The sequence below is a fragment of the Agelaius phoeniceus genome, chromosome 2, assembly GCF_051311805.1.
Source record: "Agelaius phoeniceus isolate bAgePho1 chromosome 2, bAgePho1.hap1, whole genome shotgun sequence".
Classification (NCBI taxonomy): Eukaryota; Metazoa; Chordata; class Aves; order Passeriformes; family Icteridae; genus Agelaius; species Agelaius phoeniceus.
Genome location: NC_135266.1, coordinates 88,620,567 through 88,639,151, shown reverse-complemented (window position 1 = coordinate 88,639,151; position 18,585 = coordinate 88,620,567). Strand labels below are relative to the sequence as shown.

The window sequence follows — 18,585 nt, the reverse complement described above, 5'->3', positions numbered from 1 at the left end:
TTCCCCAGGGAAGACCGCCCCAAATGACCCCCCCACCCCCCTTTCCGTCGCCAAGACCCTCCCCACGCCCGCCTTGGCGTTTCTCGGAGGCGCTGCCAGGCGCAGTAGAGGGCCGGGCTGAAATCAGGTCCCCTCTTGGCCCCCTCAGGGCCATCGTCTGTCCAGGCGTGTCCTTGCACGCAGCGAGAGGCTGCTCCTGCCAGGTCAGGTGTGGGCCTGTCCCCTCGAGAGCTCCATGTTTGCCTTGACCAGGATGTCCGCAGCGCTCAGCTTCCCTTGCTCCCGCAGGTACTTCATTATGTGCGGCCGCCGCCTCCAGGTGACCTTCATTCCATACTCGTGCTCGGGAGTATCTGCAACCAGTACAGCTGCCGCCTCCCCTCTCCCACAGGGATCAATACCAAGCGGCAACGCTTCTTCTGGATGCCAGGCATGACTACTTGGTGATAGAGTGTTGCTGCATCTCCCATTCCTTGGGGAAGGAACCTGTGCAGCCTCTGCATCTGATGGACTAGGGACTTCTTGCTCCACAGGCTGGGGAGCAGGCTCTCCACAGTTCTCTGGACTCTTCACCTGGATGTTGGCATTTGCTGCTGTCCCTTTCTTAGGCTGGTTGGGAGAGCACCGTGCATTCTTTCCCAAGCAATTTGAATCATCCAATGGAGGGACTGCATGTCCTTTTGGATTCTCAAAAGTTAAAGGAGGAAATCTGCAGGCTACAGCTCCTCGACAAGCTCCTCCTGCATGAAATGAGCTGTGGTTGGCATCCTGATTATAGTACTTCTGAGGACCACGATGCTTCTTCTGGCGTGCTTTCAACACCAGTGGCTTAGTTGTGTCAAATTGTGGGCACACCTAAAGGGAAAGACATAATAATAAGATAAAAACCCAACCCTTTCCTACAGACAATTCTACCTCCCCACCTTTTTCCAGTGTGTTCATTGAGTAATCTGTTCTGCAGCAAAGCAAATGAGTCACTAACAAAGCTCCTATGCATGAGATACCTCTGAACTTCAACATCACGTTCTGCCACTGTTCTGTGGAAATCATTGGGGTGCAAGTGAGCTGATCACTGGCAACTCACAAAGAACTCAGGATTTGGGTTTTAAAGGAAGTCTAAGTGGTGTCTTCTCCTGTAAACCCTGCAGATTTAAGAAAATGGATCCTTTTTGTTTCTGTGTCTCATCATTACTCAGATTCAAAGAACTAAATCCTCAGCCTCCCCAAAGAAGTAGAGGCTGAACAGGGAGAGCAACACAAAACGATTGAAGAATGCCCACTTAGCTCAATCCCCTTAGATTAATGTTAATAGGGTGTTGAAAATCTTTCCCCCAAACATCTCTGTTTCAAAACAGAGTTAATTTCTGTATTGTGGAGCAACAGATCACCCAAAATCCACTTCTACAATCAGCTTCCTATAGAAAAGATGCTCCAAGCTCAACAGTCTATATTTCTTTGAATGATTCTGGACTCATACTCAAACCCTGGAAATCCTTTTATTATAGTGTTCTTTGTCTTCCTGGTTGTGAACAAAAAAGTCAGACTCTGTTTCAGATTCCAGTTTGCTTTTTCCAAGAGCACACCAAACTGAGTTCTTGCTATGGCAACTACACATCTCCTTCAGCATTCCTAAGTTACTGTATAGTTCCTAAAAACACTGGGTGCAATTTAACTAAGGATGGCGATTGTCTGATGTACAGCTGAACTGTTTGAATCCAAAGCCATTGTGCAGGAAAAGAGAAATGATTCTGTAGTAATTGTATACTAGCACATACTCAACATAGTTCCTGATTTTAAGGATATGTCTTCCTGGCTTCAGAGAACATGTAGGGTAGGTTTTACCCATGCAGGAACCTAGTAGTGGAAAAGGTGTGAAAAACTTAGATAATACCAAAAAGAGAGGAGCAGAAAATCAGTTTCCATTGAAACAAGTTGACAGACACTCTGCAGAGGATGCCTCTGAGAAATATTTAACAGTTTCAGTACTGATAGCTTCAAACAAATTTTAGAATACTTGTATTTTAGGAATCAAAGAGCAACCAGAGTGGATGTTTCCACCTCTTCCAAACAAAATGAATGCTTATTCACGGCAGTTATTTTACTTAGTGATTCACAAACTGTAGAGCTAACTGCCTCAAGCAGATACAAAAAAAATTTAAAGAGGAAAAAATGGAAGATGTCCTACTTCAAGGTTAAGGCATCACAAAAATACAAAGGAATGTTTCATGCAGGTCTGAAACCACACTTCCTGAGCCTGCTTTGTGAAGAGCAGAGCCAAGCAGCAGTAATGTTTAAACAGAGCTCCCCTAGGTGATGACTACTGTTGCATAGGAACAGTCTGTCTTTGCTGCAGCTGTTTGCTTAAAAAAAAAAAAGAAATCTTTACATTACACAATACAAGGAGTATTTTAGGACATGGCAAACAGTCCCAAGAAAATGAACCCATCAGAAGATTGGTATGGAGAGAAACTACTCAAAACACAGAAATGCAAAGAGGGCGGGTTAGAACAAATGATTCTGAAGTGAAAACCTATGTTCTCTAAATTTAGCAGTGTCAGATTTAAACAATACACCCAATACTTTAACGTGTAACGTTTAGAGTTCAACAGTTATTTCAAACAGCAAGCCGATAAGAAAAATCTCCCCTAATGTTTATTTCGTGCAGGGTTTTTTGTTGCCAAGGAAAACCGTGTTTTCCTGATGGAAATAATTTTTCTAGAAGACAAATATTCATTAATCAGTAAATACTGCACACAGTTTATGTCTTCAACTAACCAAGACCTTAGTGCTTATTCTTGGAATGTAAAGCAACTCAAGCACTTATTTATGCTTTAGACTGATAGAGGGAATTCAGGTCTGGGCTAATAATTTTCCAGATCCAGAACAGGTAACTTTCTGTTAAGACATACAGGAGAAACTGGAAAACTGTTGCTGGGGGATGCAGGAGGAAAGAATTTTTACCAACCCAGGCAGCAGAGGTGTTCAGGTCCACACGTTTTGTAGGCACACGTCTGGGATTCTCAGCCAAATGCAGTGGAGCTTCATAACAATGGATGGGTCCTGCCCGTGGCTGTTCAAGGAAAACCAGCTCTGCCTTCCTGGCCTTGTGGGTACACTTCTTCTTTGGAGGCATCAAAAGGTGTGGTAAAACTACTTAAAAACCTCATGATGCTTGTTGGAGCCAATTGAAGAAAGAAGGAAGCACCCCGAGGAGATGCTAAGGTGCTTTTGAATCTGTAGAAGGCAAATAAATTGATTTGAAGAAAGACTTGTTTGGAAACCTCAGAGACAGTTTTTAACAAAAGCAAAACATTTATGCAACAGCACAGCGTACACATCTCGAGGCAGACTTGTTCCCAACAGTAGTTCTTGAACCTTTTGTCAATTTTTGGGTGGATTTAGAAATGCACTGCAGGAATGGGAGCAGATGACCTACTGATCCAGCTATGTCAAGTCAGGTATGAAAAGAAAAAAAAAAAAAAAAAAACTTATTTTCTTTTTTTTTTATAATTCAATCTTGCTTGTAATGCCAAGAAGATGATATAGGGGTAAGATAATCAGAACTCTTTCCCTTTCTGGTTGCTAACTACCTGTACATTTTAACTTCTAGAGACTAAGTTCGGTTTTTTTTCTTTTTTACAAAACAAAGTTGACATCTCCCTCCTGTACTCTACACATCTTTCGTGATTTGTTTGTTTTTCCTAATGAATAAGTTTGAACTGAAGTAACACTGTATTTAATTTTCTGTTGGAAAACACATCACAGAATCAATTAGGTTGGAAGACCTCTCAGATCATCAAATCCACCTATAACCAAACACCACCATGGCAACTAGACCATGGCACTAAGTGCTACACCTTCAAGAAAGTGACTCCACCTCCCTGGGGAGCCCATTCCAATGTCTAATCACCTTTCCTGTGAAGAACTTCTTCCTAATGCCCAACTTAAGCCTCCCCTGATGCAGCTTAGGATGATGTCCCCTTGTTCCATCACTGGGTGCCTGGGAGGAAAGGTTAATCTCCACCTGGCTGCACCCTCCTCTCAGGCAGCTGTAGAGAGCAATAAGGCGTCCCTGAGCCTCCTTTTCTCCAGGCTGAACACCTCCAGCTGCTCCTCATGGGACTTGTTCTCCAGACCAGCTCTGCTGTCCTTCTCAGGACCCACTCCAGCACCTGAATGTCCTTCCTGAAGTGACGGGCCCGGAACTGGACACAGCACTCTGAGTGCCCCATCAGTACGGAGGAGAGAGGAACGATCCTTGTCCCGGTCCTGCCGCCCACGGTATTGCTGATACAGGCCAGGTGCCATCGGCCTTCCTGGCCACAGCTGGCTCACATTCACCCGACCTGACTTATCGTAGATCAGCACACACAAGGAAATTTGATAACATTTCCTGAACAATGTACGAGACTGCAACAGCCTGACCGCTTACCTAAGTGGCGGCCCGCTCAGGGGGTCCTGCGGGCCCCGCTAGCCCGCTGCAGCCGTGACACACACGTTAAACGGTAAAACCCCGCAGCTCTTCACCAGGAGTCAGCGCGCTGCCAGCGGCCCCGGCGCACGGCAGGGCTCCCAGCCGCGGGCAGCATGGTTAAAGGAAGCTGCCGGCACTGCCCCACCCGGGCCGGGAGCGGCTGTCCCGGGAAAGGGTCGGGCTAGACAATGCGGGCGCGGCGGCGGCGGCCTGGGCTCCGTCCCGCCCGCACATCCGTATTCCCCGCCGCCGCCGCCGATTGGCCCGGCCCGCTGCGGCCCCGCCCCCTGGGCGCCGATTGGCCTGGCCCGGCCGGCCCCGCCCCCGCCGCCGCTCACTGGCGCAGGTCGGCACGTGACAGGGCCAGCGCTGCGCCGGGCGCCAAATTCAAACCAGGGCCGCTCCGGGAGTGCCGGGGCTGCCGCCGCCGTCCTGCATTGGCCCTGCCCCGGCCCGGCAGCTGGTGAGTCCCGACCGCAGCCCGCCACCATCCTCCGGGGACCCTGGCAAGGGTCGGCACCCTTTGGCGGGCCGCGCTAAGGCTACCGCGCGGGCGGGAGAGGGCAGGGCCTGGGCCCGGCCGGGGCGGCAGGCCCCGCGGGAGCAGGTGAACTCGCTGGCCGGGGCGGCAGCGCAGGGGCTGGAGCGGGGGAAGGAGGAGCTGGGAGGGCTTTGGCGCTGCCCTCCGTGCCCCCTCGGGGCAGCGCGCACACAGCGGTGCTCCCGGGCCTGTGCGGGGGTAGCAGATGGAGGCCTCCTTGGGAAGTGACGCGCTCCTGTTCCTGCTCACAGGAACGCAGCCTGGGGGAGGCTGGCGCGCAGGGTTCCTCTTTCGGCGCTGACTCTCCTTAAGGGGGTGGAGCAGATCGCAAAGGGCCATGCTTGTGCCGGCTGCCAGAACCCGCGTGGAATGGTCGCCGGGCTGTCTGCTCCCTGTGCATAGGGCATCAGCTCAGCTTGTTATCTGCTGGACTCTGCTTTGTATCAATTTAGGAGATTCGTACTGAGAATTTTCTCGTTTACTTGCTGACCCCGTCAAATCTACCAATGCAAAAGGCCTCCTTATTTGTTTCTATTCTGCTTGCCATCTCTAATGATAAACAATAAGTACAATTTGTATATTGTTCTGGTGTAGTTTGCAGAAAGGCACAGGCTCCACCGAATTCCCGATGGCGTTATTAGCAGTATTCTCACAGCATCTTACCCTGGAAGCAGTATCTCTGAATTTTATTTCCTCTGCTTCCAGCTTTATAGTCTAAACCACCTCTTGTCCAAAAGTTTGACATCTAAATTGTATGCTGCCCAATGACGAATTTATGTCAAATCTTAACAAATCTATGAAAAGAATTAGAAGTACATTTACTTGGTGTCTAGCTTCTTAAAGCACCTTACTTCTGCTGCATTTATTGTGTGTCTTTGTAGTGTTCAGGGTAATCTCTGCTTCCCAGATCTTTAAACATCTGTAAATTCCATTTTCATGCAGGTTGTGTAATCTGCTGCTTAGAGCAATCAACTGTAAGAGTCAGCACTGCTATTCCTATATTCTACCTCCCCTCCAGCTTGCTGGTTGACACTGGTCACGTTATAGCTCAGTTTTTCTGTAAAGCACATACACACTTTGCTCATTATTATGTACTTTTATGATGGAAGTTATCTACTCTACAAATACTCTTTCCCATCCTGCTTACACAAGGTGTGGGTTAGGAAGGTATGATTTCTCAGTAGCCTTGTCAGCCTTATTAAATGCTTTCAATTTTAATTTTCCTTTTGTGTTTCCAGCTTTGTAGCAACTGCTGAGAATGTGTGCTGTGTGGGAGGTCTTGAGATGATTTGCTGCAGCCTTTATGTTGTACCTTTTGTTTTGCAGGATTTGTTCCTCTCCCTTTCAATGGAGAGTGACAGTATAGACCAATAATGAGGACCAGCCCCCGCAGGCCCTTAATTCTCAAAAGACGAAAACTGACCCTCCCACAGAACGATGAATCCAGTACTTCAGCAAGAGATGAGAACAGAGGTCAGGATGAAAAGGCTCCTAAGCAGGAGCACAGACAGGAAGACCAACACAACAGACAAGCCAGTGACAAAAGGGACTGTGGCCTGCAGAAATTCCCAGCAGGAATAAAGATAATTGACCACCCTACAATGCCCAACACACAGGTGGTGGCCATCCCTACAAATGCTGATATCCAGAGCATCATAGAGGCATTGACAGCAAAAGGAAAAGAGTGTGGCAACAATGGACCCAACAAGTTCATTCTCATTAGCAGTGGGGGCACATCCCGTTCAGCTGGTCCAGCACCATCGCAGCATCTCCCATCAGAGAAGAAAGCCAGTGCAGCCATCAAGGCTGCAGCTAGTCAAGAAAGAGAGAAGAATGTTGCACAGACACCTGGTCTTGCAGGTAGTACGGCGCTCTGGCATTCAGGAGTTGATCCTGTGGTTGGACAGGAGCAGGAGACCAACAGTATGTAGCCTTAAGCTGTTTTTTTGTTGTTTTTTTTTTGTCCTGACAGACAAGGAGATGTGAAATGGGCCAAAGAGTGCAGCACTTTCTTCTTGATTTGCAGTAATTATTAATATTTTGTTAATTACAAAATAACTATGGATTGGATTCTAATAATCTACATAGCTTTGCATATGTAGTGAAATCTGCAGGATTATAGTGGACATATTTTTTTGGTGGAAGACATCTGAGCTTCTGACTTAAGTTTTGTGCTGTCTTTCTATTTCTTGAAATATTAGATCAACATTGTCCTGTTTTGATTGACAGTAGTCTGGTTTGAGTGTTTGTTTTTAAGGCTGCAGCTCTTTTCAGAAATTGGGCAACTACACATGAAATCAGAAATTCAAGGTGAATTCCTCCCACAATATTAGTGTTGCAATACCATCTTTTAGCAGTATAACTGGTGCCTTCCTTTTGACAGCTGAGATGAAGGAGTAGCAGGGTTACTTGTGGGAAAGCAGGGTTATGATGAGGGGAAGGCTGTAGCCTACCTGGGCTTGAGTAAAGCCTTTGATACTGTCTCCCACAGCATTATTCTGGAAAAGCTGGCAGCCCCTGGCTTGGTCAGGTTCACTCTTCGCTGGTTTAAAACTGGCTGGATGTCTGGGCCCAGAGAGTGGTGCTGAACTGTGCTGCATCCAGCTGGTGACCAGTCACTGGTGGGGTTCCCCAGAGCTCAGGCCTAGGGCCAGTCCTGTTCACTCTGGATATCAATAATCTGGATCAGGGGATTGAGGGCATCCTCAGTAAATTCACAGATGACACCAAGTTGGGTGGGAGTGTGGATCTGCTGGAGGGCAGGAGGGCTCTGCAGAGGGATCTGGACCAGCTGGATCCATGGGTCGAGGCCAATTGCGTGATGTTCAATAAGACCTGGTACCAGGTCCTGCAGTTGCATTGCAACAACCCCAGGTAGTGCTACAAGCTGGGGCAAGAGTGTCTGGAAAACTGTCCAGCAGGAAAAGACCTGGGGGTACTGGTCAACAGCATCTGAACATGAGCCAGCTGTGCACAGGTGGCCAAGAAGGCCAGTGCACCTGGCCTGTACCAGCAATAGTGTGTCCAGCAGGACCAGGGCAGAGATTGTCCCCCTGTGCTTGGCACTGGTGAGGCCACACCTTGAGTTCTGTTTTCAGTTTTGGGTCACTTATGTCAGGAAAGACACTGAGGTGCTGGAGGCTGTCCAGAGAAGGACAACAGAGCTGGTGAAGGGTCTGCAGCACAAGTCTGATGAGGAGGAGCTGAGGGTGCTGGGGGTGATCAGCCTGGAGAAAAGGAGGCTCAGGGGAACCTTATCCCTCTCTACTCTCTCTCTCTCAATTGCCTGAAAGGAGGCTGTAGAGCAGTGGGGGCTGCCTTCTTCTCCTAGACATCAAATGACAGGACAAAAGGGCAAAGCCTTAAGCTGTGCCAAGAAAAGTTCAGATTGGACATCCTGAAGAATTTCTTCCCTAAAAGGATTGTCAAGCATTGGAACAGACTGTCCAGGGAGGTTTGGAGTCACCATCCCTAGAGGTGTTCAAGAAATAACTGGATGCTGCAGTCAGTACCATGGTCTTGTTGATAAGGTGGTGTTTGGTCACAGGTTGGACTTGATGGTCTTGGAGGACTCTTTTAACCTAAATTATTGTGTGATTGTTACGTGGGCTTGTTATCCCAACAGGAAGTGGCGAGACAATGAGCTCTGTGTTGGACAACAGCCTCACCAACATCCAGTGGCTGGGGAAGATGAGATCCGATGGGCTGAATCCCTCTTCTGTGAAGGAGGACACAGAGAAAGAGAATCAGATGCCTCTGCGGGAAAGAGTCAAGGTAAGTAGGAGAATACAAGAGCATGTGCTAAAACTTTTGATAAGGCAGTAATCTACATGGATCAGAATACTTGCAAAAATTAAGCATTGCTATCTCTAAGTAACCTGAGTTTGACCTTTACTGATATGAATAGCAGAACACAGAGGATCCAGGAATGTTCCACAGGCCTTCTTGTCAGCTTCATGAACATTCATGTATCACCCCTTCTCTCTTTCAGACTGAAGAGGAAGCTGCTGCTGCTGTTCCTACTGCTGCTGAGTCCTCTTCATGGCAGGATTCGGTGTCAGAACGACCTCCTTACTCCTACATGGCCATGATCCAGTTTGCCATCAACAGCACAGAGAAGAAGCGCATGACCCTGAAGGACATCTATACCTGGATTGAGGATCATTTCCCTTATTTTAAACATGTAGCTAAGCCAGGTTGGAAGGTAACAAGCAGGCCCTCAAGTTGCTGTGGGTGATGTTACATACCTTCTGGATCAAAATGAAAAGTTGTTCCCCAGCCTGCAAAGCAAGATGGAAGGTCATTTAAACATTCCACCCCAAATGCACTCTCACTCCAGATGTTCACTGTACCACTTCTTGTATCTCTTGCCTCATCCTACTTAAACAAGATGATGGGATGTTTGATCACTGGAGTGAGAATGGGGATGTCAAGAGTACATAGAATAAGAGACTGAAGACAGGGTTGGCTGGGTACCCTGTGAACATGAAAGTTTGGTGTTGTCTGCACTTTGGAATGTAATCCCTCTGCTAGGGGCGTTTGAGGTAGGCCTTGCTGTGCTGATAACAAAACTACTGCTTTTCAACCTCCCCCTCTCTTCTTCCTCCACAGAACTCCATCCGGCACAACCTGTCCCTTCATGATATGTTTGTCCGTGAGACGTCTGCCAATGGTAAAATCTCCTTCTGGACTATTCACCCGGATGCAAACCGCTGCCTAACATTGGACCAGGTATTTAAGGTGAGTTGCCTCATGCAAAGAAAATAGGACAGGCTATCCAGTTTCTAAATGCCACAATAGCTTGATGCACCTTATTTTAACTGTAAGGTCAAGCTGCTTTGACATCAGCCTCTTTGTAGAAGCTGGATTCAGTCACTTCACTTAACAAATAGACAAGCTCTGCATTTGAAAGAAAAGGTGCTGTGGCTGTGCTTTTGATCTGGAGCTTCTGTAGCATGTATTTATTCTTCATGTTCTGTGCCAAATATAATAGTCAGGTTGTTCAACTTCTTACCGTGGGCCTGATTTAAATTCCTAATGAGAAGATTTCTGCTGAGGCCAACCAGGTGTTCCTATGCTGTTTGATAAGTCAGTCACAGGGTGGAAGTGTCCTAGCCCAAATAGCTATTTTAGGAAGATTTTGTTAGGGAAATAGAGCTTTGGAGACTAGTGTAGGTGTGTTTAGACTCTTGTATTTTCTGTAGTGGGTGGGTAGAATTAACTTGTGTTTGCTCAGAATGTACAAGTTTAAAATGACCCATTTGTCTCCCTCTTTGGTTGATAACTTCATCTTAAATTTTTTTCCTGCTCAATGCCTTCTGCCACCAGCCGCTGGACTTGGGGTCATCAGCATCGCCTGAGTACTCTGAATCAGTAAGGATTACCATCTGGCTCGGGGCTTGATCTTCCATTCTCTTCTTGCCAGTCACTGAAGGAAGGGACAACAGGCTTGGGGAGGGGGACTGGGTCACTGCTGCATCTACTCAAACAGCTCTATGCTTACCCTCTGTGGGGAGAGGGGTCTAGCCAATGTTTGACTGCCTTCAAATGGTACAGTCTCTCAAGCTGGTAAAGCTGGACAGCTTTGAACAACTTGGAAGTCTACTGCTGAAGTAGGCTGCAATGGACACCAGTAGGCTTCAGAGAACAAGCCCAAACAGATTTCTGGTAAAATCATCTCCATGGCAACAGTTCCAATATGTTCTGGGGCTCAGATCCAGAGAGAATAGGATCTCTCTGTGCTCCTTTTTCATTTTGGAACCCACTGCATTGTGAGTGACTCTTGGAAGGAAGAACCTGTTTGCTGTTGCTCTCGCATTCAGCTGTTTTAACAGTGAAAAATTTGTAAACATCCAATCAAACACTTTTCTGTCACAGCTACAACCTTGGCCTTCTTTCCATCTACTCAGAATTCTGATCCCATTGTTGCCTCTGCTATTCCATTTGAACACCTATCGGGTCTATGGTTTGTACAGACATCCAATATACAATAAAGCCATCCTATTCATTGTTCCTCGGGCACTGAGGGTGCCGAAACCAGCTCCCTTCTGCAGTAGAGTCTACAGCTGGAGCAGCTCTGTCATGTTGTCTCTCTTCCTACACAGCTTTTGGTGGGCAGCTGGCTTTGGGATGGCATGGCTGCAAACCAGCAAGTGGCACAGGCCTAGAGCCAGCCTAGTGCTGGGTGCTAACAGCTGCTCTCTTTGCATTAGTCCAGCACAGACCTCTTGTTTCACAGTTCTCAGTGAGGCAGCAGAATAAATGTAGATTCTTTTAATCTCTCTCTTTTCTCCTTCTCCTCTTACTTATCTCACAATGACTGCAGCAACAAAAGAATCGTCTTCCAGATCCTCTGAAGAGCATGGGAAGCAAAACCGAACCCCAGAATTCACGTAAGTGTCCCCAGCAGTCTAGGCCAAAGAGAATAAATCCAATAAATCTGGGGCATTCTCCCAGATTTCTTTAGGAATATATGTGGAGTGTGTTGTCCCTGTTTGCCAGCTTTTATGCTCCTTACTGTCAGCTTTAAAATGGAAAGCAGTGTTGTTGTGTCTGAGGGGATGTGATGGTGAGATGGTGGGCATTGGGCACTCAATGGAGTGAGAGGCCAGACCTGAGGGGTAGGATCTGCATGAAAGGTTATTTTCTTGTTCATGAGGCTTCTGACTTAGTATTTGTATCCTTAAAATTAACAGAGAAGGCAAGTGATCTGATCAAATGTTTCTTTTGGGATGTCTAGAAGGACTTTCTGTAAGGTGCCTGGGTTCCAAGAGGTAGCAGTGGAGAACAGGCAAAAGTGAGTCCCTTCTTTTCCCTTCCAGGCCGAAAGATGAAGCCTTTGCTTCCTCGTGTCAACTCCTACCTGGTTCCAATCCAATTTCCTTTGAGTCAGCCTCTTGTCTTGCAGCCTTCTGTGAAGGCACAGGGAGCATCCCTTAACAGCTCGGAGACTTTGCAGAGCAATAAGCGTGTGTGCATTGCTCCAAAGGTTGGTTTCTTGCTTTCCAAGGAGTTTTCAGGGGCGTTAGTGTGGGATGGGGGTGTTTTCCTGTTTTTCTTTTTTTTTCTTTTTTTATAAGGGGTGCAAGGAGGGGGCTAAGGAAGGTGTGGGGATTTTTTTTTAAGAAGGGGTGAGTTTGTTTGGATTTTTTGCTTACTTTTTTTTTTTACATCTCTTGCCTTCAATGAACCTTTTCTTCATATGGTTCCTTCTTTGTGCATCTTTACTTAGGTGCTCTAAAACTCCAAGTTCCTATCAAGGAACTAGCTAGTGATAATCCTTGCTATCCTTTACTGTCTAGGCTGACTACTACCTGCTAGTTTATTTGCTCTAAGGATGTTTCCCTAATTCATTAGAGGAAGGGGCTCTATGGCTTGGTCAAGACAATTTTTCTTTATTGCTGAGATGTGAAGAAAGAAGAATGGGAGGAATGGCTTTGTTCTGATCCTAAAACATTCATATTTTTGATAGCTCTATAGACAAGTAACAATAAGGAACTTCTGAAAGGGTATATATTTCATGGAGTCTCTTCCCAGAGGATTTCCATATCTGCTGTTTGCTAATTCTGTGAAGTTCAGTTATTCTGGGCTCAAGAAAAACAGCTATTAAACAGATCTTTTTCTTGGCATTCACTGACTGCTCTTGAATGCTTAGACATTGTAAAGCTTTAGCTTCTTCCATCCTGTCTAACCATAATCCTATTTTCCTTTGTATGCCTGCTGCTTTATGTTCTCTCCAGCTATGATTTATCTTTCTCCTGTGCTCTTTTTCTTTTGATAACCTCATTTTTTTTCTCTTCCTTTTCCTTGGTTTCTGGGAAAGCTGTCCTCATTCATTTTGTTATTCCCATTTAGATAATGTAGGAAAAAATCAAAGGGGTTATATTTTTTCCAGAAATATTCAGCTCTCCTTCTGCCTGTACTCCCAGAAGTTCCTCAGAGCAGGAGTGCTCTGAAGGGTATGACTTTGTCACTTAGCTAGAATCCTTCCCATGTGATCCTTAGGCTTCTTTCTATCAACTTCACAGAGATCAATCTCAGTCTGTTATAATTACTGCTTCCTGAATATCTTCCTCTTACCCTCTCTGCTGACCTTAAATGCCAGTCTTTTCCTTTTCTTTCCACTGTTATTTGGATTTTTGGGTAGCTGAGATCCTTGCTTACTGACTGCATGTCACCTGTGTTTCACTGTAGATGTCACTGTCTGCAGAAGAGTCACCCTGTTTACCCCCAGCTGCTGTCAAGGAGGAAGGTCAATGTGATGCAGGTTTATTTTCCCCAACCCACTCCATACAGGAGAACAGCTCCCAGCCTGGTGAGGAATTGTCTTCTTTCCCAGAGGGTGCCTGTGTGAAGGAGGAAGAAGGCTCTCAGCTGGATCCCTGGCTGTCCCCATTTGCCTCAACTGTAACAGTCAAGGAAGAGCCAAGCTTGTTCTTCCCAGACTCATCCACAAAGGAGAGGAAACAGTTCACCACACTCAAGTCCCCACCTAAGGCAGTTTCTGACTCTTTAGTTATAAAGAGGAGAGAAAGGCGGGAAGTGGGCAGGTCCAGAAGGAAACAACGCCTAGCACTGCCTTGTTCAGAAGAGCCTGTCCTTGTTCTGCCAGAAAGCAGCAGCTTGGACCCTTTCCGGTTAGGGGCAGAGTGTCCCTTTCCCCAGGAAAACCAGCCCCTTGAGAACATATCACAGCTCAGCTGCTCACAGGGAGAAGAGGGGGCCTTTAAAACACCAGTCAAAGACATCTTCGGCAAATTGCCCGTTTCTTCCACTCCCAGCAAAGTTTCAGCCACTACTACCCCTTCACTAGAGGCCCTTGATCCCTGGAAGTCTGCTTCCTTAGCCAAAGGAAGTCATGAGCTGGACTTCAGTCCAGTGAAAACCCTTCAGTTGCCATTCACGCCCCTCCAGGACAACCAGGACTTGCTGGGTTTTAACAGCACACCCCTTAAAAATCCTCTCTTTGATTCTCCTCGAGAACTGCTCAATACAGAATCTGGTGACATGGTCCTTGTGCCCCTCACGAGCTCTCCAGCGTTTATTCGTGACACTTCCAAGCAATCCTCTGTTGAACTGACAGCCTCTGGCTTTACTGAAAACAGGTCACTCATGGAGGGCCTTATCCTGGACACCATGAATGACAGCCTCAGCAAAATCCTTCTGGATATCAGCTTTCCTGGTCTTGAGGATGAAAATTTAGGAACAGACATTAGTTGGTCTCAGCTCATACCTGAACTGAAGTGAACTGGCCTGAGGACTGAATTTGACTTGTTCTGATGTTAGAGAAAGAACTGCACTCTTCTGAGATTCATTCATGTAATCCAAGACAACTGCTTTTGACTAGTTCCATGTCCATGGGAGCAGGGAGCACTGACTCCTGCTAAGCTGGGAAACAGCCCCATCAGCTGCTATGGGCTTGCTTTCAAGATGCTGTAGACTTTGAGTGGAACAAGATGATAGAATTTCTCTAGCTTTGTGCTAGAGATAGCCTCTCTCCAGGGATTCTTATCATGAGAACATCTACCTAGGCCCTGAATGGCATTTGCTATTCAAGGTATCAGAGGAAACAATAGTACAATAGGAAAGAGCCTGGGAACCTCCTCCTAGCTCTGTCCTAATGTCCCTTTACTTTGTATCCCCTATTACTTAGCATCTTCTGTCTAGTTTTAATGCCTGTAAATACTGTACATTCCTTAAATTAGCCCTTAATTATAATAATAATTTTATTATTGTAGGGTTATGGGAATATTTGGCCTGGTAAGGGTTTGACCTAGAGTGTGTTGTCCATATGTTCACATCTCTTGTATTATTCTACCCTAGTTGAAAGCCCAATTATTTTTTTTTTAAACTTCAAAACCACATTGATCTAGGTTGTCCTGAAGGTGGTGGGACAAAGATCTGAAAAATTGTTTATATGTGACCCAAGTCAAACTGAAACAGGTTATCTGGATTGCAGCATAAAATCTTGGTTTGGATTCCTTTTCCCAGGCTGGAATGGAGAAGAGCATGGATCAAGCCATATAGCAGCTCTTCTGATTCCAGAGGTCTATTACGTACCTAGAGGACTAGGTAGAGACACTTGCAGTAAGATGGACTACTGTTGAATGGTTAAAGCTGCCCTCATTACAGTCAGCAGTTCAAAATGTGAAAGGGAATATAAAATATAATATATTCCCTTTAAATATCAAGGGAATGCTGATATTTCCACTAAAAATTCACTTCTGGAAACACAAGGTATGTATTGCTTGGTGCAATAGAATAACTCCTCGTTCTCTAGAACTTAAGTCATGGAAAAAATTACCATGGCAAAGATCTGATCCTTCTGCTTGCAGACAAATGGTGACTCCTGTATCCAAATACTCAATAAAGCTTCTGTGGGAACACAGCTGAGTGTTTTCTGTACCACCCCTAGCAGCCTGCTGGGATTGGCCCATGGCACGAGCAACCCCTTCTTATCTCATGTCTGTGTGCTTTGTGATCACTGAGTGAGTGACCATTTGGACATTTTCAGGCCTTGTTGGCCAAACCACATCAGATTTAGTTAACCCACTGCTTCATAAAACACACTTTTTCCTGCTGCTTATGGGTAAATCCTGGCTGAGTCAGAAGCATACAAACATCACAACACCCCCAGACTAATCTCTTTATCTTCTAAATGCAAAACAAATATTTCTTGAAAGTATTTCTACCTTCCCCTACAAACATAAAACCAGTTTTAGATGTGTGTGTGGGTATCAGAACCATAGTGCTCCTGTGTACTTGTTAGAGGTTATTTGCCCTCATAAAATGTTTCTAAACTTCGGTTTAATGGTTATAATTTCAGTCTTTCTGGGGTTACAAGGCTGCAGAAGGGGCCTGGTTTTGCACACTTTCTACTAGTACATCTTACACAGCTGTTAACACTCTGCTTGGCTCTCTCAAGGCATCTTCTCTCCCTTTCATCTCACTTCTTGCTCCTGAGAGGATGTGTGCACATAACTGACAGCTGAAAGCCAGCTAACTAAGATCATGTCTCGAGCAAATACTGAAATTTTCTTGTCCTTGGTATCCAGGCAGGTGCTCCCCTGCTGTCCCTGTCAGCTGAGGTGCTCTCATGGCCACCTCACATTTTATTTTGAACATAATAGTGCCAAAGTTTTGTTTCCCTTCTTGTTATGTCTTCTGGTGAGAGCACTGCTCAAGGCCAATTGTATCAAAAAAGATGGAGGGAACAACGGAAAAAATTACAATAAGCAATTCTGCCTCTTGCTCCCAGAAGAGATGTCCCAGTGTTTTGGCCAAAGTAGTTGAAAGCACCAGTTGGTGAGGACTTAATCACAAAATATGACTATTTCTCTCCATTTATGTTTGCCTGATATTCTGCCTGGATGCTTTCCTTAAGGAAAGGCAGTTATCACCTGTCCCTCTGCAGGCTCAGAATTAGGGTTATAGTGTAGAGATGTGATCTTGTCAGACAGTGGCTGCCTCTGTCCCCCCTCCTGCAGTAAGAGCAGGGCCATACTTCATGTCTCCTCATCAGCCCAAGAGCAGGAAGGCACAGCTCTTCACACCCTTTGCACAGCACTCCCAGGGCTTCTCTGAGTAACGTGTAGGAGCATCCCAGGACTGTCCTTGCATTCTGATAATAGACAAAGCTGTTTAACACCTCCCAGCCTGTAAAAGCAAACATTAATTTAGGATAAAAATTTTAAGGGATCTGGGACATGCAAATCTACAGGGAGCCAGCAAGTGCTGTGGATGCTCTGCTCCTCTGACAACTCTTCTCAATACCTGGAGTATGACAGACCCAAAGGAGAAGGTAATTCCCTTTCAGTGGTTGAGTTTTGTCAGCTGCAAAGGACTGGATGCCCCCTGAGATGAGGTAAGCAGGGACAATTGCCACCCTTTTACTTTTGCAGCTTGGCTGGTAGCAGAAAAACTTGATCACTTCCCCATATGGAAGAAAAGAGACCCTGTTTTACATTGCAGAAATCTTTTTATGAGAGTGCCAGGCCTTCATTTCTCCTAGAAGGCAGTCTAGCTCTTAACAAAGGTGAATTTTTTTTTTTTTAGTAAAGTACCTGACTTCCTCTTCAAGATGCACAATAGACTCAGAGAGAAAAACGACGGGGTTGAAAAATGTGAGCTGGTTCCTGAACAGAAATAGTTTCTCTCCCCACTCCCCTTATTCCAGAAGAGGTGAGCTACAACTGGATAAAAAGATATTCAGAGCATAACAAAGTATTAGCTGCCTGAGATTAAGAAGAAAATGTCCTGCTTCACTACTCATCTCAGACTGGCTTCTTGCTTTGAAACAAGCAGTTTCAGAATGTCAAGACCATGAATCTGAGCTGCTGATGCAGGTCAAATGACACATTTGTCCTTGTGTTTCAGTTACAACACTTCTTGGAAAAATAAGCATAATAAATACCCAGTTACAGTTTACAGGCAAAAGATTATGCAAAGCAGATTCTCTTCCACATCTTAAAATCTGTGGGAAGTCATTATATAGAGCACACTGATGAACTGTTTGCATACAAATATATAATCAGAATTATTTATCCACATCTGCTTTTTTTTTTTTTTGATGCACCAAATTTAAAACCAGAAACATCTAATGATGTTATTTAATAAAGTCAAGGAAAACAGCCAGCACAAATTATTTTTGAACTGCAGTCAGACATGGATTTATGCTCCAGTGCCTGCTGTTGGTCTCTGTTACCTTCTCATGCACGTAAAGGAGGTTGCTGCCAACAGGATCTCTGTTTATTTAGCTGTGAAATTTGTAGAAGGTAGGTTTACTGTACTCATCTGTGGTTATAAATATGAGATTGGCTCATTAGAACTCTGACTGTTTAATGGATGAAAAAATTTTCCAACAGGACAAAAAAACCTCATCTTCACTGGACTTGGGAAGAATCTCTTAATATTGTTGATATTGTCCATAGAACATTGTTTATCACTACCACTAGGGTATCTTTTCTTGTGCATTGTATTCCTTCACATTTGATGTATTTTTCTGTAAATTTTAATAATGACAAAATTTTGGATAATATCATTATGCAACAGGCCAGACCATTCCATCTCAACTTTATACTTTCTCATGAAGCAACATGTTTAGATTACTTACATGTTTTGGGGGTTTTCACTCTGAATTCTGAGATTGCATGTTTATCTATGCACAAAGCTATTTTGCATTCTGGAATTATGTTTCAGCTGAAATTTCTATTGTGGATAATGCATATATATTGCAAAGCCCTGAAACACTTGATTTAGGAGAATTTATATTAGTCTGCTAGTCTAATCTGTCCTGAGTTATCAACATGTACTTTCCACTTCAAGCTTCACTTTAGGAAAGCTTTTGTTTGAAGCAGTTTTGCCTGCTCTCATGGTAGCATTAAAGTTTTGGACAATTTGATATATTTAGTATCCAATCCAACTCCTCCATGAGGGGAAGAAAGGTCAGGAATGCAGCAGAACTCACACCATAATGCACATCCCTTGGAACTTGCAGGATCACCGGAGATGCCTTCAGCATCAGTATGGTGTTCCAAGTATTTGCAAGTAATCATGTCAGTGACACAGAATG

The 18,585-nt window shown here is 45.3% G+C and overlaps 2 protein-coding genes across 2 annotated transcripts; one reads left to right on the top strand and one right to left on the bottom strand.

The window, feature by feature from the left end:
• Window positions 1-82: 82 nt before the first annotated feature.
• On the bottom strand, window positions 83-4,690 carry RHNO1 (RAD9-HUS1-RAD1 interacting nuclear orphan 1). The gene is made up of 3 exons (XM_054628363.2): window positions 4,433-4,690; window positions 2,966-3,234; window positions 83-855 (listed from the first exon to the last, which is right to left on the bottom strand). Exons 2-3 carry the CDS (start codon window positions 3,131-3,133, stop codon window positions 205-207), a joined length of 819 nt encoding a protein of 272 aa, XP_054484338.1. The 5' UTR covers window positions 3,134-3,234; window positions 4,433-4,690; the 3' UTR covers window positions 83-204.
• FOXM1 (forkhead box M1) lies at window positions 4,680-15,448 on the top strand. Its single transcript, XM_077174142.1, has 9 exons — window positions 4,680-4,937; window positions 6,342-6,938; window positions 8,641-8,789; window positions 9,007-9,219; window positions 9,627-9,755; window positions 10,344-10,388; window positions 11,341-11,407; window positions 11,837-12,003; window positions 13,209-15,448. Exons 2-9 carry the CDS (start codon window positions 6,389-6,391, stop codon window positions 14,259-14,261), a joined length of 2,373 nt encoding a protein of 790 aa, XP_077030257.1. The 5' UTR covers window positions 4,680-4,937; window positions 6,342-6,388; the 3' UTR covers window positions 14,262-15,448.
• Window positions 15,449-18,585: the final 3,137 nt, after the last annotated feature.

Coding starts and splice junctions, on each gene's coding strand:
- RHNO1 (XM_054628363.2), bottom strand. CDS start 3,133: ATGCCTCCAAAGAAGAAGTGTACCCACAAGGCCAGGAAGGCAGAGCTG. Junction 856..2,965: donor TGAACACCTCTGCTGCCTGG/GTTGGTAAAAAT, acceptor CTTTCCCTTTAG/GTGTGCCCACAATTTGACAC.
- FOXM1 (XM_077174142.1), top strand. CDS start 6,389: ATGAGGACCAGCCCCCGCAGGCCCTTAATTCTCAAAAGACGAAAACTG. Junction 9,220..9,626: donor TAGCTAAGCCAGGTTGGAAG/GTAACAAGCAGG, acceptor CTTCCTCCACAG/AACTCCATCCGGCACAACCT. Junction 12,004..13,208: donor GTGTGTGCATTGCTCCAAAG/GTTGGTTTCTTG, acceptor GTTTCACTGTAG/ATGTCACTGTCTGCAGAAGA.